At 45.2% G+C, this 23,490-nt stretch overlaps 1 protein-coding gene across 10 annotated transcripts in view; it reads right to left on the bottom strand.

Moving 5' to 3' along the window:
- epb41l4a (erythrocyte membrane protein band 4.1 like 4A) overlaps positions 1 to 23,490 on the bottom strand; it is a 474,019-nt gene that overhangs the window by 184,364 nt on the left and 266,165 nt on the right. For all 10 annotated transcript variants that reach the window (XR_015078320.1, XM_085987237.1, XM_085987283.1 and 7 more), the window contains 3 exons: positions 17,942 to 18,029; positions 9,346 to 9,434; positions 9,195 to 9,258 (listed from right to left, as the gene is read on the bottom strand). Coding sequence is in view for 9 of the 10 variants with exons in the window: in XM_085987237.1 (XP_085843363.1) it covers positions 9,195 to 9,258; positions 9,346 to 9,434; positions 17,942 to 18,029 (241 nt within the window). In the remaining variant the exon portion in view is untranslated. The remainder of the gene's footprint in view (positions 1 to 9,194; positions 9,259 to 9,345; positions 9,435 to 17,941; positions 18,030 to 23,490) is intronic.

Raw genomic sequence — 23,490 nt, 5'->3', positions numbered from 1 at the left:
CATCACCCATCACACGCAGCATCATGGTTGGGTCGACAAGGTCTCTCCTGAAGTTGTCTATCATTTCCATCCTGGAAATCATGGGCTCCAAGCTCTATGCAAAGCCCTGTCCAATGTTGGAGCCAGACTCCTCCAAACTCCTTGACAATGATAAGAGGCTCTCTGTCAGGTTTGCCATTGCACCTAGAATTTCCATGTGCATGCTCATTACCCTTCTTCTGAAGGCCGCCCCATCGAGGTCATCATCTGAGTCCTGTGCAGCAGAACCCGTGTTCGAACTCGCCCTCTGGGGAGCTGGCACCTGAGCTACTCTTTCCCCCTGGCTTGGCTGCAGGTCACTCGTGCCCGGTGGCTCACCCTGTGCAAATCCCACCTCTAGACTACGCTCTAAATTCCACGCAGTGCCATTTTCTGAGCTAGTGGCTGCGAGTGTCAGATGCAGTGCTGATATCTCCTCTTCTTCTTGTTTGTCTCCTCCTTCAGTTTGCTCAACATGAGGGACTGGCTGGCCTGTTGGCAGTTCTTGGGTATCTGAAAGCAGAAAGGCACAAGAGTCGGGTTGTGGTGGTGGGGGCAGGGGGAAAGCAAGATATCCATGCATACACCATCAGCAGCTTGTAAGTGAGAAGCGATTGTAGGATGAGGGTGAAGTGGGATGTGAGGAGGAGGATTAGCTATGCTCCTCCTGCGCTATGTGGGAACTCAGGGACACTTCCTGTGTCCCTGACAAACATGTGTGCAGGAAGTGTGTGCAGCTGCAGCTACTGGCAGACCGCATTGCGGCGCTGGAGCTGCAATTGGATACATACTGGAATATTTGCGATGCTGAGGAGGTCGTGGATATCACATTTAAGCAGTTGGTCACACTGCAAGCAAAGGTTGGACAGGCAGAAAGGGAAGGGGTGACCAACAGACAGAGCAGTAGGCACAGGCAGGTAGTGCAGGAGTCCCCTGTGGACATCCCCCTCTCAAACAGATATACCACTTTGAATACTGTTGAGGGGGATGGCTTATCAGAGGAAGGCAGCAGCAGCCAACTTTCTGGCACTAGGGGTGGCTCTGCTGCACAGGACAGGAGGAAAAAGAGGGGTAGAGCTATAGTAATAGGGGATTCTATTGTAAGGGGAATAGATAGGCGTTTCTGCGGCCGCAAACGAGACTCCAGGATGGTGTGTTGCCTCCCTGGTGCAAGGGTCAAGGATGTCTCAGAGTGGCTGCAGAACATTTTGGAAGGGGAGGGTGAACAGCCAGTTATCGTGGTGCATATAGGTACCAACGATATAGGTAAAAAACGGGATGAGGTCCTAAAAGCTGAATATAGGGAGTTAGGAGGTAAATTAAAAAATAGGACCTCAAAGGTAGTAATCACAGGATTAGTAGTAATCTCTAGTCAGAGTAGAAATAGAAGGATATTTCAGCTGAATACGTGGCTAGAGTAATGGTGCAAGGGGGAGGGATTCAAATTCCTGGGACATTGGAACCGGTTCTGGGGGAGGTGGGACCAGTACAAACCAGACGGTTTGCACCTGGGCAGGGCTGGGACCGATGTCCTAGGGGGAGTGTTTGCTAGTGCTCTGGGGGAGGGTTTAAACTAAAATGGCAGGGGGTTGGGAACCTGAGCAGGGAGACAGAAGAAAGGGAAACAAGGATAAAAGCAAAAGATAGGAAGGAGAAAAACAAAAGTGGCAGTCAGAGAAATCAACGGTTTAAATCAAACATGGCCACAGTAAATAATGGGGCAGTAATTCCTCCCCAAATGCGTGAGTACGGAAGGGGTACTCACGCGTCTGGCCGGAGGAAATGCCGGTTTTCAGCATGCGCTGAAAACCGGCATTTCCTCACCTCTAACCCAAGAGGTGAAGAGGCTAGCACGTGCGCTGTAGGGGGCAGCGCGTGCGTCTTGGATTTCCTCTGTTTTGGTGGATTTGTGCATGTGTAAAGGCCTCCGGTCTTTACGCTTGTAAAAAGCACACGTAAGTATTTATTTTTACAGGTAAGTGGTGTTTTAGTGCAAGTTAGAAAAAAAATTTCCACAGGTTTATTATTTTAAAGAATCTACAATAAGGTAAGTTTAGTTTTAGTCCCTTTTTATTAAAAATTTATTTTTTTCAAAAAAAATAATTATTGTTTAAATTATTTTTTTAAACTTATTTATACTTAATTTAATGATTGGGATGTTTTTTAAAATTTTATTTAAACTTTAAGAAGTGTTTTGGGGTGCAGTACTTTTCATGAGTTTGACAGTTCTTACTCTCAAACTTATGAATGAAGTTTCCCCTCCCCTGATTGGCTGCACAGTGCTCACCTGATCCCAGCCGGCACATCGCACTAACTACGCCGCTGGGTCAGGTTAGCACAGCGCGCCGACATCAGAACCGGGCCACTGAAAGGAAATCCACTGCGGGCCAGGTTTCAGATGTCGGCGCGCCGGGTAAGTGCACATCGGGGGCTTGCACGCGCGGCAAGCCCCCGACACCAAGTTCTGGGCCAATAATTCGAATAAGTCTAAGAGCGTTAAAAAAACAAGCCTGAAGGCTTTGTGTCTTAATGCGAGGAGCATTCGGAATAAGGTGGGTGAATTAGCTGCGCAAATAGAGGTAAACGAATATGATTTGATTGGGATTACGGAAACATGGCTCCAGGGTGGCCAAGGCTGGGAACTCAACATCCAGGGGTATTCAATATTCAGGAAAGATAGGCAAAAAGGAAAGGTAGGTGGGGTAGCATTGCTGGTTAAAGAAGGGATTAACACAATTGTAAGGGAGGATATTAGCTCTGATGATGTGGAATCTGTATGGGTAGAACTGAGAAATACCAAGGGGCAGAAAACGTTAGTGGGAGTGGTATATAGACCTCCAAACAGTAATGCGGAGGTTGGGGATGGCATTAAAAGGGAAATTAGAGAAGCATGCAATAAGGGCACAGTAGTCATCATGGGTGACTTTAATCTACATATAGATTGGGCTAACCAAATTAGTAACAATACTGTGGAGGAGGTATTCCTGGAGTGTTTACGGGATGGTTTCCTGGACCAATATGTCGAGGAACCAACCAGAGATCGGGCCATCTTAGACTGGGTATTATATAATGAGAAAGGATTAATTAGCAATCTTGTTGTACGAGGCCCCTTGGGTCGGAGCGATCATAATATGATAGAATTCTTCATTAAGATGGAGAATGAAGTAGTTGACTCAGAGACTAGGGTACTGAATTTAAATAAAGGACACTACGATGGTATGAGGCGCGAGTTGGATAGGATTCATTGGGGAAGGTCACTCAAAGGATTGACGGTGGATAGGCAATGGCAAACATTCAAAGACCGCATGGATGAACTACAGAATTTGTTCATCCCAGTTTGGCATAAAAATAAAACAAAAAAGGTGACTCAACCATGGCTAACAAGGGAAATTAGGGATAGCATAAGATCCAAGGAGGGGACATATAAATTGGCCAGAAAAAGCAGTAAACCTGAGGATTGGGAGCAGTTTTGGATTCAACAAAGGAGGACAAAGGGATTAATTAAGAAGGGGAAAACAGAATATGAGAGTAAGCTTGCAAGGAACATAAAAACTGACTGCAAAAGCTTTTATAGATATGTGAAGAGAAAAAGATTGGTGAAGTCAAGCGTAGATCCCTTGCAGTCAGAATCAGTGGAATTTATAATGGGGAACAAAGAAATGGCAGACCAATTAAATACATATTTTGGTTCTGCCTTCACAAAGCAGGACACAAATAACCTCCCAGAGATGTCGGGGAACATAGGGTCTGATGAAAGGGAGGAACTGAAAGAAATCAGTATTTGTAGGGAAATGGTGTTAGGGAAATTGACGGGATTGAAGGCCGATAAATCCCCAGGGCCTGATAATCTACATCCTAGGGTACTTAAGGAAGTGGCCCTAGAAACAGTAGATGCATTGCTGATCATCTTCCAACATTCGATGGAATCTGGAACAGTACATGTGTCGGTGCAGGCTCGATGGGCCGAAATGGCCTCTATCTGCACTGTGGGGTTTCTGTGATTTCTGTGATTGGAGGGTAGCTAATGTTACCCCACTGTTCAAAAAAGGTGGTAGAGAGAAAAAAGGGAATTACAGACCGGTAAGCCTGACATCGGTAGTGGGGAAAATGCTGGAGTCCATTATAAAAGATGTAATAGCAGAGCACTTGGAAAACAGTGACCGGATCGGACAAAGTCAACATGGATTTACAAAAGGTAAATCGTGCTTGACTAATCTACTGGAATTGTTTGAGGATGTAACTGGTAAAATAGATAAGGGAGAACCAGTGGATGTGGTGTATTTGGACTTTCAAAAGGCTTTCGATAAGGTCCCGCATAAGAGATTAGCGTGTAAAGTTAAGGCACATGGGATTGGGGGCACGGCATTGAATTGGATAGAGAACTGGTTGGCGGACAGGAAGCAAAGAGTTGGAATAAACGGGTCTTTTTCCAAGTGGCAGGCAATGACTAGTGGGGTACCGCAGGGATCGGTCCTTGGACCCCAGTTATTCACAATACAGTATATATTAATGATCTAGACAAGGGAACTAGATGTAATATCTCCAAGTTTGCAGATGACACAAAGCTGGGTGGGCGTGTGTGCTGTGAGGAGGATGCCGAGAAACTCCAGGATGATTTGGATAGGTTGGGTGATTGAGCAGAAGCATGGCAGATGCAATATAACGTGGATAAATGTGGTTATCCACTTTGGTGTCAAAAACAGGAAGGCAGATTATTATCTGAATGGCAATAGATTGGGAGAAGGGGAAGTGCAACGAGACCTGGGTGTCCTTGTGCACCAGTCGCTGAAGGTACGTATGCAGGTGCAGCAGGCGGTTAAGAAGGTAAATGGTATGTTGGCCTTCATAGCAAGAGGGTTTGAGTACAGTAACAAGGATGTCTTGCTGCAGTTGTACAGGGCCTTGGTGAGACCACATCGCGAGTATTGTGTGCAGTTTTGGTCGCCTTATCTGAGGAAGGATGTTCTTGCCATGGAGGGAGTTCAGCGAAGATTCACCAGGCTGATACCTGGGATGGCAGGAATGACGTATGAGGAGAGATTGTGTCGATTGGGCTTATACTCGCTGGAGTTTAGAAGAATGAGAGGGGATCTCATTGAAACTTATAAAATTCTGACAGGACTGGACAGACTAGATGCAGGAAGGATGTTTCCGATGGTCGGGGAGTCCAGAACCAGGGGGTCACAGTCTAAGGATAAGGGGTAAGCCATTTAGGACAGAAATGAGGAGGAATTTCTTCACCCAGAGAGTGGTGAACCTGTGGAATTCTCTACCACAGAAGGCAGTAGAGGCCAATTCTTCAAATATATTCAAGAAGGAGTTGGATATATTTCTTAAGTCTAATGGGATCAAGGGGTATGGGGAGAAAGCAGGGACAGGGTACTGAATTTGGATGATCAGCCATGATCGCATTGAATGGCGGAGCAGGCTCGAGAGGCCGAATGGCCTACTCCTGCTCCTATCTTCTATGTTTCTATACAGTCAGCATCAGCAACAGCTTCAACTTCTCCACTGACAACGGACTCAGTCACTGCACCTCCAATAATTTTAAGCACCAATTCCTCCAGGTCGGTTAGGTTCTCTATTGCGGCTTGGCAGCTTCCCGTCTGCCATTTCTCCCTCCTGTTATGTGCCACCTTTGCCTGCAAGAGAAAGGGAAGTGTGTCAGTGAGTGTAGTGCAATGTGTTTGGGTGATGTGCCTGCAATAGGTGCAAGGTGCGAGATGTGTTGCAGCAGTAGTAAGGTTGTGAGCATGAAATGGTGATAGCTAAAGATTGTTGGTAAGTGAGTGATGTGGGTGTGGTACATTGAGCAGTGTGAGGTTTGTGGTGCAGATGGTGGGACATGCCATTTGCTGAAGCCTTCACTCACCTTGACTTGCCGTGTGAGGTCATTAAATCTTTTTCGGCACTGGATCCAGGTCCTGGGACCACACTGGTGGCATGACGGAGTCGGCAATTTCACCCACAGCCTTCTGCAAATGGCCTTGGGTGGCCTCTTGCCACCCTCTGGGCACAGGACAGCCCACCTTCGTTGCATGGCCAGGACCAAGGCCTCCAGTGCAGCATCTGAAAACCTTCTTGCTTGTTTCCTTGGTTGCTATGCCATGGCTTGCTCTACAATGACGACGAGGTGCTTCGGCAACAAAGCACCTCCCTGCTAAGTAGTGCAGAGAGCCTAGGCCAAACTTCATTGGCCATTAGACTGTACCCGATATTGGGCCCCTCCCCCCCCCACCCACCCATTCAGCGCTAAGCCAATCAGCAGTGTGTTTAACGCGGAGATCAGCGCTCCAAACATTATAATGAGCAGGCAGCACGAATTTTGCATGCTACCTGCACCACTTTGAATGGGTGCAGGGAAATCGCATTGCCCGTGATACCGCCTGTTTTCGGGCCATATCCAATTTCTAGGTCAATATATTTTAAAATTGTTAACTCGGGGAATAAGCACAAAGTGTGAAACTGTTACCATCTGTTAGCACTAAAACTGCATGCCAGTGAAGATAACATTTATACACATTTTTCTAATATTCAGCATGCCAAAAAGTAATTGAGCTAGAAAATTAAATAACTCCATTACAATGTCCTTTTGTTTTTAGGACCTGTTCAAATCCAGCACAGACTTATGTGATAAAAGTCTCTTCTTTACTGCCTTTTCTGCAAAACTCTTATGTAAAATAGGCTTAGGTAGTCTCAACCCCATTGCAAGTCAAGATAGGACCCCGGGCCAAAACTGCTCATAAATGAACATATATTGGCACCAAAATGGCAATCATAGAAGATAGGAAACATAGAAGATAGGAGCAGGAGTAGGCCATTCGGCCCTTCGAGCCTGCTCCGCCATTCAATGAGATCATGGCTGATCATCCAAATTCAGTACCCTGTCCCTGCCTTTTCCCCATATCCCTTGATCCCTTTAGCCTTAAGAAATATATCCAACTCTTTTTTGAATATATTTAATGAACTGGCCTCCACCGCCCTCTGTGGCAGAGAATTCCACAGGTCTGAGAAATTGTACTGGTATTACAGTGGAGGGTGTCACTGAGGGGTTGTGATTCGGACACAGTAGAGGGAACTTTACTTCCTATATGGATGTGGTATAACTTACTGGGAGTGCTTGTTGTTGACATCAGGTATAAAATTGAAACGCATTCCCATTCCCAGAACTGACATTTTCACCTTGCCGAGTGCACTCTTTTGCCAGTGATTCAAGGGAATTGTATAACTGCAATGTGTCAACCATCCAAGTTTAATGCAGACAGTGAGTACTCTGGGGCCTCTGTCTCCGCGCTCATGTTCATGGACTAAATTCAGCTCAGTGGTGGAAAGGGTGAGCAACAGTCTTGGAGATGGAGACACTTTTGAAGTGGCGGGTAGAGGAACAATGCCAGGAATATCATTTGAAAGGGGAGAAAAAAAGAAAAGGATACGTGCTGCATTTGGGAGGGGCGGGGAAAGGAGATTTCAACAATACTTGGAGGTGGGTGCTGGGGGGAAGAGAAGAAAAGAGAGCAGAAGAGATAAGAGAAAAGAGAAGAGGGGGGAAAAATTCATTGCTTTGCACCTCCTGTTCGCACCATAAGAAGGCGCTAACCGGGCGCAAAGCAACTAGTGCCTGGGCGCGGCGCAGCGCTGCCAACGCCTCCCGCAAAATTCAGCGCGAGGTTAGCAGCGGCGGTAACCGTTAGCGTCCCGCAGTGCTGTGCCAGCGGCAATGACGTCATCGCCGTGCGCAGTACCACGCTCGCGACCGGGCCGTGATCTTCGATAGCGCCCCGACTTACCGCCGGACGCTATGTCTGACGGGGTCAGGGGGCCTACCTGCGGCCGGGGTGGCGCTAATTAAAGGTGAAGTGCCGGGCAGCCATTTTTTTTGATGGCCACCTGCCAGCACCTGCCTCCGCTCCAGTCCCCGCCCCCCTGTGAGTCCGGCACTTCTCGAGTGCCAGGCTCTTTTGCCGGCACTCTGATCCCCAGTGGCCCAGCTGGGCCCCGGGTCACGCTGCACAAGGCCCCTCCCCTTTAAGAAGGGGAGGAAGGCCTGCATACCGCTGCGGCACGTAGCGCCACGATGTTCCCTCGCAGCGCCCCAAGAGGGAGGAGGGGCGCTTCCAGTAGCGTCCCGCTTCTCTCTTGGGGTGCTACCACTCAATTTCGGCCGTGGGGGCACTAATTTTTCCGGGGCGCGAAGTTAGCACCCCAAAGGGGGTGCAACTCAATTTTCCCCCCCCGAGATATACAGCATCAAATAAATAACCATGAAAGCTTCCAGCTCACTAAAATTCTTCAGGGAAGGGAGTATGCCACCCCTACCCGATTTGACTCCACAACCTCACAACAAGGTCGACTCCTCCTGTCCTCCGAGGTGGCATAGAAAGCCATTCAGTTTTAAATAATCACTACAAAACTGTAAACAATCACTATAAAGTTCAATAATCTGAAGAAAATTGGCAACAACCCAGGCATCATATCAGGAGAAGACTAGGTTAGTCTCAGCTCAGTCAAGCTTGCTAAGTCCTCCTCACCAACATCTGGGAGTTGGTACCCAAGTTGCAAAAGCTGTCCCACAAACTAGTCAAGCAACAGGCTAACAGAGATATGATTTTGTGACGACAGCCATATGAGTTGGTCTGAATTTCTCTCTGTTACCCCCACCAGAGGATCCAGGCACAGGGTCCCTACACAGGAGTTGATTCCCCAATCAGGTACTGCTGGCAAGGAGTGATGCTCGCAGGGAGCACTGGTCCAGAAATCATGTAAAGTCAGGCACTGCTAGCCATTTATTAATTTAAATGGACAGAAAATTAGGCAGTATGGAGATAAGCGAATCAGTCCTATTGTGAGTGTGCATGGCCAGTTTTGAAAATCCAGCATTCAGCTGATCGCTTTTAACCTGTATGGTAAAGTGACTAATTGTGATATTAAATGAAAGTTGTTTGTGCCACTGGGAGTAGATACACCGAGTTAGACCATGAATTTTGTTTCCACCTCTTGGGGCTTCATTTTGAATACTTTCCATTTGGGTTCTAAATGAAATGTATTTAGGAAATATCAACCCAGTTCTTACTTAATGGCACAAAACTTAATTGAAGCTAAAACAATAATCTTATGAAGTAGAGTTTTAAGGATTGATGTCAAGAGAAATGGAAAAATCATGCTGTTGTGATTCTTACATCTTTGCCAAGCACCCTTAGCTCAAACTGGGTTTCTCTGAAGTTCACCTTAGTGATTCTTGGCCTGTAATCAAACAGAGAACCTTTTAACTGAAAATGAAAACAAGTGACGCAAGAAAACAAACATTAGTGTACATTTCAGATCACCTACCAGAAATACTTTCCAACTTGGATTTTGTTCTTGTAGACAACAACCCCAACTGGTGTTAATCCTAAAAAATACTCTGTCTGGTTTTCTCCCTGAAATTTAATAAGAGGTTTCATTTACAGGTATTATTTAAAAATATTCCTATCATCTGTATACTTCTTGTTTTAATACTTTACTTCCTGTTATGGTTTTTAGTTACGCTTTTCTATCAACATTTATATGTACCCCCTTTCAGATTTAGCTGTCATAGAAAATAGTCATAATCAGCTGTCTGTCTGCGTTAGCTGAGTTGTGCAGGAGAGAACTCCATAAGTTCTACATTTAGTGTGGATTCTCCTGGAGCAGATTGTGCCATGCTAGTTAAAAGACATATAGCAGCATTAGAGCAGCAGGAAGAAAAGAAAAGGGATACCATTGGCAGAGAAGAAGTGAAAATTGGTCAGGACGTTGGAGGTAGGTATCTGAAGGGGAAAAGGTAGGTTAAGTATCAACAAGTAGTTAAACTAGAACTAGAATCATTAGCAGAAAGAAGGAGAGAGAGTCAGTCACTGATGGAAAAAAAGCAAATTAGATTCATGTGAAGGAAAAAGCAAAAATGGAGAATCTGGTGGGGGGACCAGTGACACAAGAGATCAGATACAAGAACACCAATACAATACAATACAATACAAATCGCTTTATTGGCATGATAAGGTACATCTTATGTTGCCAAAGCATCAAAATACATTTATGGTTGAACACATAAACGCGGTTCCATTCATACAGTGTATAAACAGGTATATCCCTGAGTTTATAAATATATTTTCGCCTTGTTTATATATACTCTTGTCTTAGTTTACACCATCTTAATAATAGATTACTACACCATGCATGATTTACCATTTTATTTTTCTTTCTGCCCAGTTCATGGGGCATATTCTCTTCTATTAATAATGAATTAAGAGACATGAATTAGTTGACACATCCTAAAATATTTGTGTGTATATACATATAAAAGGTTTATTCAAAACTTCTGCAAGTTACACTAATCAAAAAAATCAATACTTGCGAGGAGATAGGGTGTTCCAAATGCTCCAAGAAAATAAATTTCACCTCTTTAATGTTCAGTGATTTCTAAATTCTTGATTGCTTAGGGACACATTAATTAAGTTAAACCCCTCAAGAGAAAGGAGTTTAAGAAATAAAAGGAGGAATATGGTAGAACAGAAGGTAATCTCAGGCATTTTAGAATAATGGCTACAATAACAACTACTACAAGTATTTATATAGCGCTTTAACATAATAAAACGTCCCAAGGCACGTCACAGAAGTGTTATAAAACAAAATTTGACACTGAGCCACACAAGGAGAATTTAGGGCAGATGACGCTTGATCAAAGAGATAGGTTTTAAGGAGCATCTTAAAGGAGGAAAGTGTACTTAAGGAAGTGACCCTAGAAATAGTAGATGCATTGCTCGTCATCTTGTAGGGGTTCGCAAAATCCCTCAGCCCCGAAGATACTGGAGATATTAATCCACATCGTGGATGGAGACTGTGCGTGATTTTAAATTGTCTCTGGGTTGGACAATGTTTTAAAACGTGCCCAGAACCGCAAAAGGCTGCGTTGAGATGGGCAGCACGTGGACAACACTGGAATCGAGGAACTTGGTGGAAAAATTCACACACTTTAAGACAGCACATTTTATTTTTTTTAAATGTACTCTTGAGTTTTGAACTGTGTAAATTGCAAAGGGGTTTAAAAATGGCCGTCAGAAAAGCATGGCCAAGGATAAAGAGCCTTAGAAGCAGCTCGTGGATGTCTGTGAAAAGTGGGAGGATCAAGCAGTGGCAGTCAGATTCTGTCAATCAAAAATAAAGGGAGTTTCCCTTCCCTTCAGAGGCAATGTTTGTTTACAGAAACTGCTGCAGGATGTTGACATAAGGGATTATCCACTTGAGACTGCAGGTTCGGTGACCGCAGGACAAAGGGGCTTCTGTTTACATAGTAATCCAACTCCATTCAAAGCCTAGCACACAATTGAGACACACCTAAACTACAGAAGAGACTTCTTTTAGACTAAGAAAAGGGATGAATGGGTTTGACTCACCCATTACTCAGACAATAGGGCAGTTGGGTCCCTTTTGTTTTAGCCAGAAGAATTTGGATGTGGGCAGGAACATTTCGGCCCCAGAATGAAGACACATTCAAACCACCCCAAGCTTTATTCGAAACCCATTCCAGACAAAGGAAGCAGTTTGGCCACTGGGAAATAGCCTGTTTGAATCAGCCAATTAGGGCCTTTCTCTTGTGTATTCGAACTTTTCGGCGCAAATTTGCACACAGACCTTTTCAGCGCCAAAACAGCAGGAGCTCCCAGGATATAAAGATAGCTTCTCAGAAGCATCTCTCTCTTATTCCTTGGACTGCAGGTGAGCTCCTCTCTCTCTTACTCTTTGGACCACAGGTGAGCAGGTTTCTGACTCCTCAGCAAGGCAATCTAGTAAGGAGTTAGAGGGGTGGTAATTTAAGGGAAATTGCTAAGATTGTAAGGCTTACATTGTAGCCATTTTTTTTTTCACAGATTCACAGAAACCCCACAGTGCAGATAGAGGCCATTTCGGCCCATCGAGCCTGCACCGACACATATCCCACCCGATCCCCGTAACCCCACGTATTTAATCCCCCTAGCACTAAGGGTCAATTTTTATCATAGCCAATCAACCTAACCCGCACATCTTTGGACTGTGGGAGAAAACCGGAGCACCCGGAGGAAACCCACGCAAACACGGGGAGAATGTGCAAACTCCACACAGACAGTCATCCGAGGCCAGATTTGAACCCAGGTCCCTGGCGCTGTGAGGCAACAGTGCTAACCACTATCCCTCGTTTTTGCCATCTGCCTTCCCCTGTTAAGCAATTTTACATTGATCGTGTGGTGTAGTTTCTTTATTACTTTGATCGTGTGGTGTAGTTTTCTTTAGTTAATAAAGTTTGATTTTCTTGCATCCAGACCATTTTGTCCGTTTTAATATATCATTAATTATAAGTTCCTCCAGTCAGAACTGGAAGGGTGGGTTTAGCGATTCGAAACCGCTGTTTGGTATTGGTCTCAGTGCAGTGGAAAAAAAGGCTGCTTGACCAGGTAAATTACCGTAAACCAGGTAAAGGAAGGTAAATTACCGTAAACCAGGTAAAAGATGCCCCCCTACAATCTTCCAAAATTCTATAGACTCTGGAACAGTTCCCATGGATTGGAGGGTAGCTAATGTAACCCCATTATTTAAAAAAGGTGGTAGAGAGAAAACGGGGAACTTTAGACCGGTAAGCCTGACATCGGTAGTGGGGAAAATGCTAGAGTCCATTATAAAAGATGTAATAGCAGAGCACTTGGAAAACAGTGACAGGATCGGACAAAGTCAACATGGATTTACAAAAGGTAAATCATGCTTGACAAATCTACTGGACTTTTTTGAGGATGTAACTGGTAGAATTGATAAGGGAGAACCAGTGGATGTGGTGTATTTGGACTTTCAGAAGGCTTTCGACAAGGTCCCGCATAAGAGATTAGCATGCAAAGTTAAAGCACATGGGATTGGGGGTAAGGTACTGACTTGGATAGAGAACTGGTTGGCAGACAGGAAGCAAAGAGTTGGAATAAACGGGTCTTTTTCCGAGTGGCAGGCAGTGACTAGTGGGGTACCGCAGGGATCGTGCTAGGACCCCAGCTATTCACAATATATATTAATGATTTAGGCGAGGGAACTAGATGTAATATCTCCAAGTTTGCAGACAACACAAAGCTGGGTGAGGAGGATGCAGAGAAACTCCAGTATGATTTGGACAGGTTGGGTGAGTGGGAAAATGCATGGCAGATGCAGTATACTGTAATGTGGATAAATGTGAGGTTATCCACTTTGGTGGCAAAAACAGGAAGGCAGATTATTATCTGAACGGCAATAGATTGGGAAAAGGGGAGGTGCAACGAGACCTGGGTGTCCTTGTGCACCAGTCGCTGAAGGTAAGCATGCAGGTGCAGCAGGCGGTTAAGAAGGCAAATGGTATGTTGGCCTTCATAGCGAGAGGATTCGAGTACAGGAGCAGGGATGTCTTGCTGCAGTTGTACAGGGCCTTGGTGAGACCACACCTTGAGTATTGTGTGCAGTTTTGGTCGCCTTATCTGAGGAAGGATGTTCTTGCCATGGAGGGAGTGCAGTAAATTTTCACCAGACTGATACCTGGGATGGCAGGGATGACGTATGAAGAGAGATTGGGTCGATTAGACTTACATTCGCTAGAGTTTAGAAGAATGAGAGGGGATCTCATTGAAACTTATAAAATTCTAACAGGACTAGATAGACTAGATGCAGGAAGGATGTTCCCAATGGCGGGTGAGTTCAGAACCAGGGGTCACAGTCTAAGGATAAGGGGTAAGCCATTTAGGACTGAGATAAGGAGGAATTTCTTCACCCAGAGAGTGGTGGACCTGTGGAATTCTCTACCACAGAAAGCAGCTGAGGCCAAATCATTAAATATATTCAAGAAGAAGTTAGATATAGTTCTTAAGGCTAAAGGGATCAAGGGATATGAGGAGAAAGCAGAGACAGGGTACTAAATTTGGATGATCAGCCATGATCTCATTGAATGGCAGAGCAGGCTTGAAGGGCCGAATGGCCTACTCTTGCTCCTAACTTCTATGTTTCTATGAAAGAGAGGTAGAAAGGTGGAGAGGTTTAGGGAGGGAATTCCAGGGATTAGGGCCTTGGCAACTGAAGGCACGGCCACCAGTGGAGGAGCGATTAAAATCAGGGATGCTCAAGAGGGCAGAATTAGAGGAGCACAGACATCTCGGGGTTGTGGGGCTGGAGGAGATTATAGAGATAGGGAGGGGCAAGGCCATGGGGGGGATTTGAAAACAAGGATGAGAATTTTAAAATTGAGGTGTTGCTTAACCAGGAGCCAATGTAGGCCAGTGAGCACAGGGGTGATGGGCGAATAGGACTTGGTGCGAGTTAGGACACAGGCAGCTGAGTTTTGGATGAGCTCAAGTTTATGGAGGGTGAAAGATGGAAGTCCAGCTAGGAGGGCATTGGAATAGTCAAGTCTAGAGGTAACAAAGGCATGGATGAGGGTTTCAGCAGTAGATGAGCTAAGGCAGTGGTGGTGACGGGTGATGTTACGGAGGTGGAAGTGGGCGGTCTTGGTGATGGTGCACATATGTAGTCGGAATCACATTTCAGCTTTAAATAAGACACCAAGGTTGCGAACGGTCTGCTTCAGCCTCAGACAGTTGCCAGGGTGTGGGATGGATTTAGTGGCTAGGGAATGGAGTTTGTGGTAGGGACCAAATACAATGGTTTTGGTCTTCCCAATATTTAGTTGGAGGAAATATCTGCTCATCCAATAGTGGATATCGGACTTGCAGTGTGACAAATTTGAGACAGTGGAGGAGTTGAGAGACATGGTGGTGAGGTAGAGCTGGGTGTTATCAGTCTACATGTGGAAACCTGACTTGTTTTCGGATAATGTCACCGAGGAGCAGCATGTAGATGAGAAATATAGGGGGGCTAAGGGCAGACGAAGGAGAGGTGTTGGAGGAGGATGGTGTGGTCAACCATGTCAAAGGCTGCAGAAAGGTTGAGAAGGTCAAGTAGGGATAGTTTACCATGGTCACAATCACATAGGATGTAATTTGTGACTTTGAAAAGGGCCACTTCAGTGCTGTGGCAGGGCGGAAACCAGATTGGAAGGATTCAAACATGGAGCTCCGGGAAAGATGGGCACGGATTTGGGAGGTGACAGCACGTTCAAGGACCTTCAATTCAATTCAATTCGTCATATATGCAGCAGACGTGTGTACTGCACAATGAAATGTTGATTTTTACGAGTCCTCCCAACATTGGAATAAATATGGCATAACAATGATAAAATACTAATAGAAATACAGTAATAATAAATAAAACAACAGTAATAAATAATAATAAATTATACATTCGTGAGTCTTATGGCCTGGGGGTAGAAGCTGTTTCGAAACCTGCTGGTACGAGACCGTATGCTTCGGTATCTCTTACCGGACAGGAGCAGGGCAAAGAGGTTGTGGCTGGGGTGGCTCGCGTCTTTAATGATTCTCAGGGCCTTCCCCTGGCACCTCTCGGGGTAGATATCCTGGACAGCAGGTAGTTTAATTCCTATAGTATGTTGTGCAGCTTTCACCACCATCTGTAGAGCCTTGCGGTCTGTGGCGGTGCAGTTGCCATACCAGGTAGTGATGCAGCCGGACAGGATACTCTCGATGGTGCACCGGTAGAAGTTGGTGAGAATCTGGGGGGCCACTCCAAATTTCTTCAGTCTCCTGAGGAAGAACAGGCGTTGGCATGCCTTCTTCGTTACGACGTCGATGTGATGTGACCACGTTAAGTCCACCGTAATGAATACACCCAGGAATTTGAAACTGCTGACCCTCTCCACCTCAGCCCCTTCGATGTAGATTGGGGTGTGTCCCTCCCCCTGCTGCTTCCTGTAGTTCACGATCATCTCCTTTGTTTTGCTGATGTTGAGGGAGAGGTTGTTGTACTTGCACCATTCTGCTAGAGCTCTTACCTCTCCCTGTAACCTGTCTCGTCACCATCTGTGATCAGGCCTACAATGGTAGTGCCATCAGCAAACTTGATGATGGAGTTGGAGTTGTGCGTGGCCACGCAATCGTGAGTAAACAGGGAGTACAGAAGGGGGCTGAGCACACAACCATGGGGAGCTCCCGTGTTCAGGATCAGTGTTGAGGAGGTGTTACTGCCTATTTTCACCACCTGGGGTCTGCCCGTCAGGAAGTCCAGGATCCAGTTGCATAGGGAGGTGTTAAGTCCTAGCTCACTGAGCTTGTTGACAAGCTTGGAGGGGATAATGGTATTGAATGCTGAACTATAATCAATGAACAACATTCTCACATAGGTGTTCCTTTTATCCAGGTGTGATAAGGCAGTGTGCAGTACAGTGGCGATGGCATCATCCCTAGATCTTTTTGGGCGGTAAGCAAATTGGAGTGGGTCCAGTGTGTCAGTTAGTAAGGAGTTGATGTGGGTTTTGACCAGCCTCTCAAAGCACTTCGTGATGACAGAAGTGAGTGCTATGGGACGGTAGTCGTTTAAACAGGTTACTTTTGTTTTTTTGGGGAATGGAATAATCGATGTCATCTTGAAGCAGGTGGGGACTACAGACTGGTACAGTGAACGGTTGAATATATCCGTAAACACGGCTGTCAGCTGGTCAGCGCATGCTCTAAGGACACGCCCAGGGATTCCATTTGGACCGGGTGCTTTGTGGGTGTTCACTCTCTTAAAAGTCTTGCTCACGTCAGCCACGGAGATTGAGAAGACCCGGTCGTCCTGAGCCGCAGGCGCCCTTGTAACAGGCCAATTGTTGTTGGCCTCAAACCGGGCGTAAAAAGTGTTAAGCTCGTCCGGGAGAGAGGCATTGCTGGGCATGACACAGCTGGGTTTCCCTTTTTAGTCCGTAATAGATTGTAGTCCACTCCACATCCTTCGCGAATCTGAGCTATGATAGTGTGACTCCACTTTATCCGTGTATTTTTTTTGCATTTTTGATGGTTTTTCTTAGCTCGTACTTGGAGAGGAACATGTGTTATATTGCTTGAAACACCCTTGAAATCATATTATTCTACAAATATGCAAGTAGAGCAAATAGAATTGTTTTTATTTCATTTTCATGTACTTTACTGGTAAAGAGTATCAATGCAAACAGTAATAGACGACTAGTTATCACGATCAAATCACATAACTTGACCTGAAGTGGTATTCTACCAACTGATCTGAATTGAAGTGTTATTACGCCATGTAACTTGAACTGTATGGATAACAGATTTTACTTCATTGCACATCATGGGAGGATACTATATTTCTTTTTATTATAGGACTCCCCAATGGCTCTTTTGTATTATGTGGTATGGTACCATGTGTAACCAGGCCAGGAAGGCACCAGGTTAGAATTATATAGAATTACATAGAATTATAGCACAGGAATGGCCATTTTGCCCAACAGGTCTACGTCTGTGTTTATGCTCCAGACAAGCCTCCTCCCACCCTACTTCATTGAACCCGATCAGCATATCCTCCTATTCCTTTCTCCCTCATCTACTTATTTAGCTTCCCCTTAAATGCATGTATGCTATTTGCCTCAACTACTCCATGTGGTAGCAGGTACCATATTCTAACCACTCTCTGGGTAAAAAAAATTCTCTTGCATTCCTTATTGGATTTATTAGTGACTAATCACTGTTTTTTGAGGTATTACTTTCTCTTAACCAACACAATGGTGGCAGCACTGCAACTAGTGTCACAAGGCAAGGGGCCTAATCATTATTATCCAGTGGCCCTGTTGCAAGTATACGTGCATTGACATTGAGTATGGACAGAATACGGCTTGGCTGTGAAAACTCCACATGTGAATAGCCAGAATAAGCTCACACAACCACTGGGGCATGGATCTTGAGGGCTACCAAAACCATGGAACTGTAACCTGACTTGGAGAGAAAAGAAGAAAAGGGGAGAACAAAACATTGAAAATTACAATTTACTTTATTCCCATTTATGAATATATAGTACTTACAAAAACGGGATGGAGATCAACTCCATACATCTCTAATAATTTGGTAACTTGCAAGTAATTGAGTTCTGTCTCAGCAGGAACTTGACCCCTGAGGAGAAACAAACAAAAAATAAGTTACTGGAGCAAAACTATCCTGCTCTTCCAACATTTGTATCTGAACTGATTAAGGAAAGGACTGGTATTTATACAGCACCTTTCACAACCTCAGGACCTCTCAAAGTGCTTTACAGCCAATGAAGTACTTGTGAAGTGTAGTCACTGTTGTAATTTAGGGATGCGTGGTAGCACAGCAAGGTTCCACAAACAGCAATGTGATAATGACCAGATAATCTGTTTTAGTGGTGTTCGTTGAGGGATACATATTGGCCAGGACACCAAAAGAACTCCCCTGCTCTTCAAATAGTGCCATGGGATCTATTACATCCACCTGAGGGGGTAGATTTTACATCTCATCCAAATGATGGCACCTCCAACAGTGCAGCACTCCCTCAGTACAAGTCAGTGTTGACTTTGAGCTTAGTCCTGAACTTGACCACACAACCTTCTGATTCAGAGGTTCTACTGAGTCATGGCAGACACCTGATAAACACCAGGAAAGCACATAATGCTAAATTAGTAATAGCACCTGAGCAATTTGTGATCAAATATTAGTCAAACAATCAAGGGCAATGGTTAGAAAATTATATCTTAATTAACTTTCAATTTCAAATACAGAAATCATATTAAGTATCTCCAAGAACATTTTTGTGGTATAAACTTTGGTGGCACATCTCCAATGTCTCAAACCATGAAATAACATCCATTGACTACCATCATAACTGAAACAATATTCAGCAAAGAAAAAAAAAACATTTTGGCACAAATCAAAAAAAGAACTTGTGACTAATTTTTAAGGAACCCATAAGCACTCCTGAGTGGAAGTGCTACAAAGGAATTTTCCCATCCTGCATCACTCCAGGGTGTCTGCTTTATTGAGAATTACAAATGTTAAAATATAATAGAACTGGTGAGGTTCTCTGTGGCTACGTCCTTATCATTGGTAGAAATTATACATAATGTTGCATCATTGAGCTGCTAGTCATCACTTCAAACATTAAATATTTATTAGAAACAGTGTTAAAAATATGATCCAGGGCCAACCAGACCATTCACAAACTTGTTTGATCCCAAGCTTAATTTCAGACCACAAATCCTCCCCACGACAAAAATATACATTTTAATTGCATACTGCAGGGTCAAATAACAAGTTTAGCCTTAAGTGTGAATGCATCCAAATGTAATACTTCCACCTCAACAATATTGCCATCTCCATTGCCCCTTAAACCCTTATGCACACCTTCATTACTTCCATTGATCCAACACTCTTCTGGCTAGCCTCCCTTCCTCCACCTTCCATAAACTCCAACTTGCACAAAGTTTTGCCGTATGGATCCTATCCCACTCACTCATCATCCTGTCCTCACTGATCTACTTTGGCTTCTCATCCCCTAACTCATTTAGTCTAATTTTCTCATCCTCATCTTCAAAGTCCCGTGTTACCCCAAAACACTATTGGGTAAAACTGATATGCGTTGCACCCGTTTTGCGAGTGCAAAATGGGGACAACGATGACAAATTTAGCAGTGGGATGGCCTGTGCCCAATCTGCATGTGTGTCGTGCCACTGCTAAATTCAACAGGCTCATTATTAGGCATCCTGGGAAGTAATCTAAAACAGTTGTTAGGCCCCTTGCATATGTTAATGAGAATCTTGACACCTGAAATTGGTCTCCGATCAGCGAAGCTGTCTTGCTCTGCTCAGGATTCTTCCGTGGTCGCTGATTCGGCCTAAGCAGCATCCGGCACCAACAAGTAAGTTTTTTTAAACAAAATATTTTTTTAAATGTTGCTGTGCACAGCAAAAGTGCTTCCCCGACACCACAGTTACCCGATTGCGCCCCCACCCCTCCATTGCCACTCCTCGAACCCTAGGACTTACCATAGGGCCACTGCTGGTGAGGCAAGTGGCCCGATATTCATTTTGTTCAATAGGTGAGCTGCCTGTGGAGGCATGACAGACACCAGCAGATTGCCCAATTAATATTAATGAAGTCCAAAGTTCAATTTCAGCCTGGCCTCCGGCCTCCCAGCTCAGGTGCGCATTGTGGCCGCATCAACGCCTTTACACCTGAAACCGGCGCCGACGACATTCTACTCCTATGTCCCTCTGACTCTGACCTATACATTTCCCCTCTTTTCGTCTCACCTTTGATTGCACAGCCTTCAACCACCATGGTTCTATTCTCTGGAATTGCCTTCCTAAACCTCTTCTGTCTTCTTCTCCTCAATTTATAACCTTCTCAAACCTCATTCCTCCAACCAAGTCTTCAGTCACTCCTTGTATCCTTTCCCTTCCTGACATCTATTTGTGAAGTACCTTGGGATGTTCTTTACATTAAAGGCACTAAATATATGCAAGTTGTTGTATTATCTAGAATATACATTTTAATTGCATGCTGCAGGGTCAAATAACAAGTTTGGCTTTAAGTGTGAATGCATCCAAATGTAATAAATTCCAGTGCTTCAGAAATGTCAGGTTTGGAAATATGTGTTGCCTGTGAGACAAGTGCAGTTAAGGGAATTATGTAGAAAACATGTTAGACTTAAAATTGATAGCCAGCCAGCCGAGGTGAGGCTATTTGCAACTGACTGATTTGTCCCTGTCTTAAAATGAATATAATGTTGTGTATTAAATTTAATTATACTGCTCATGCTGCAAACTTAAAATATATTGGAGGTATTAATGCTTTTACTGATGCAAAGCACAAAGCACTGGAACTCTGTTTCTATGGCTCCCAACTACAAACAATAAAGTGGGAACATACTTGCCAGGTTAGTGTGTGCAGTATGCATGAGTAGTGTCACATTAAAAAAACTATGGCATATTATAGGCTAACACTATAACTGACATATCTCAAACCACCAAAAGGGGGGCACGGTGGCATAGCGGTTAGCACTGTTGCCTCACAGCGCCAGGGACCCGGGTTCAAATCTGGCCTCGGGCGACTGTCTGTGTGGAGTTTGCACATTCTCCCTGTGTCTGCATGGGTTTTCTCCGGGTGCTCCGGTTTCCTCCCACAGTCCAAAGATGTGCAGGTTAGGTTGATTTGGCTATGATAAATTGACCCTTAGTGTTAGGGGATTAAATACGTGGGGTTACAGGGATAGGGTGGGATATGTGTCAGTGCAGGGATAGGGTGGGATATGTGTCGGTGCAGGCTCGATGGGCCGAAATGGCCTCTATCTGCACTGTAGATTCTGAAATCTGAAAGGCATTTTAAATATTCAGCAAAAATAATTATGCACCATGTAGGAATGTACAACTGTAATATAATTGATGATGCTTAAAACTTCCCAAGATGTCTTCATGTATTGCATTTTTAGCTAAAAGAACATAAGAAATAGGAGCAGGAGTAGGCCATTCGGCCCCTCGAGCGGAGTAGGCCATTCGGCCCCTCGAGCCTGCTCCGCCATTCAATAAGATCATGGCTGTTCTGAGCTCGGCCTCAACTCCATCTTCCTGCCTGCTCCCCATAAACCTTGATTCCCCTGTTTTTCAAAAATCTGTCTATCTCTGCCTTGAATGTATTCAATTACGCAGCCTCCACAGCTCTCTGGGGTAGAGAATTCCAAAGATTCACGACCCTCTGAGAGAAGAAATTCCTCATCTCCATTTTAAATGGACAACTCCTTATTCTGAAACTATGCCCCCTAGTTCTAGATTCCCCCACAAGGGAAAAATCCTCCCTGCATCTACCCAGTCAAGCCCCCTCAGAACCTTATATATATAAACGGATACTTCTTTCTGTCTGTCTGTCTATCTGTCTGTCTATCTGTCTGTCTGTCCTCACGTGTGCGTCTGTCCGGCTATGCGCTCGAAAGTTATAGGGCGTACCTACGCGTGCGTTACGTCGAAAGAAAGCTTACCGTTCCGAAACGGTCGTAAGCGTATTTACGTTTCGGCCGGACGAAAATCGCGCCCGCGGTATCCGAAAAACGTTCAACATTCCGCTCATTAGCATCTCATTATCCGCTCATTAGTGACAGAGTGACCTCGAGGTCGACCAATCGTACGCCGGGTTGCTGGCGCGTGCAGCCGGGCCCTCCTACGGTCGAGTGACGGGACGATTGACCAGTCCTACGCTTTGGTGGCCTGACGGTCGACCAATCGGTGCGTGTGTGGGCGGGCCTTATCGTTCTGAACCGAGGTGAGTCGCCGCCATCTTGATTCTAAACTTTTCATTTCTTTTTCCCGCTTTCTGCGTGTTTCTTTTCAAATCTACATTTCCAGCAAAAAAAAAGTTGCTTTTAAAACACAAGTTGTTTTTAAAAAAAGTTAATTAATTTGTAAATCTTTTCTCTAACCTCTATAATTCTCCTACCTCTCACCGTTTTTCCAGGCCCGGGGCCTAGGCTTCTCCAACTGCCAGCAGTGCAACTCTAGACCCAGGCTCCCGGCCTAGGCAGAGACAAACACTGGCAGAGGAGAGAGGGTGTGCTGCCTCAGCTCCATTCCCAGGGTCAGTAGGTGGGGAGGCTTCATAAGCAACTGGGGTAGGTCGCAAGCCCCGAATAATAATCTGAAGATCCTGTGTTTGCAGCTGAGGAAATTTCTTCTGCAGACAGCCCCAGGTTAACGGCAGCCATCTTTGTCAAGGAGGGCGAAAAGTTTCAGTGCGACGCCATTTTGATTCAGTGTGTAACAGAGTGCCTGCGCGGCCATCTTAGTACAGGAACATAGAGTGGGTGGGGCTTCTGTGCTCCAAATCGGGTCCTGGTGACCGAGACAGACAATCGGCTGTGTGGGCGGGGCGTAATCTTTCCAACTGAAAAGCAAGCGGCGGCCATTGTTTGTGGTACAACACTGAGAGGTGAGGACCCCTTTTTTAATAAAAAGATTGGTGAGGTTGTAAAGTGTATGTTATAGAAAGATTTACCAAAAATGTTTTATAAGTACAGGAAACTTTGTGCTATCCGGAGGTGAGCTATCCGGCAATCTGGAGCCAACACAAAAATCAGCAGCCGTTTTTTATTCTTTGTTTATTTATTTTCCTTTGTTTGAACAGTCAAGCTGTGCAAGGTCTGTAGCTATAGCAACAGCTTTAGCTGCAGAGCTTCAGGGCCACACCCAGTGTTTAGAAGCTGTTGCTAAGCAACAGTGTTTGTTGTCAAATACGGAGATAAGAATCTCCTTATCTCTCAACATTAACTCTGGAGAGTAGGGCAGTTTTAAGGCAAGGCAGCAGCTTGCCAGATAGCACAAAGTTTCCTGTACTTTAAGTATATCTCCCCCCCTCCCTTTCCACCCCCCACCCCCTCCCCCCCCCCCACACCCCCTCCACACCCCCTTCCCCCCCAACACCCCCCCTTCCCCCACCCCCCCTTCCCCCCACCCCCCCCTTCCCCCCCACACCCCCTTCCCCCCTCACACCCCTCCCCCCCACACCCCCCCTTCCCCCCACACCCCCCACCCCTTCCCCTCCCCCCTCCCCCTTCCCCCCTCCCCTTCCC

This window comes from Somniosus microcephalus, chromosome 1 (genome assembly GCF_052327205.1).
Source record: "Somniosus microcephalus isolate GS21.2 chromosome 1, FLI_Smic_1.0, whole genome shotgun sequence".
Taxonomy (NCBI): domain Eukaryota; kingdom Metazoa; phylum Chordata; class Chondrichthyes; order Squaliformes; family Somniosidae; genus Somniosus; species Somniosus microcephalus.
This window is presented reverse-complemented; position numbering and strand designations above follow the sequence as displayed.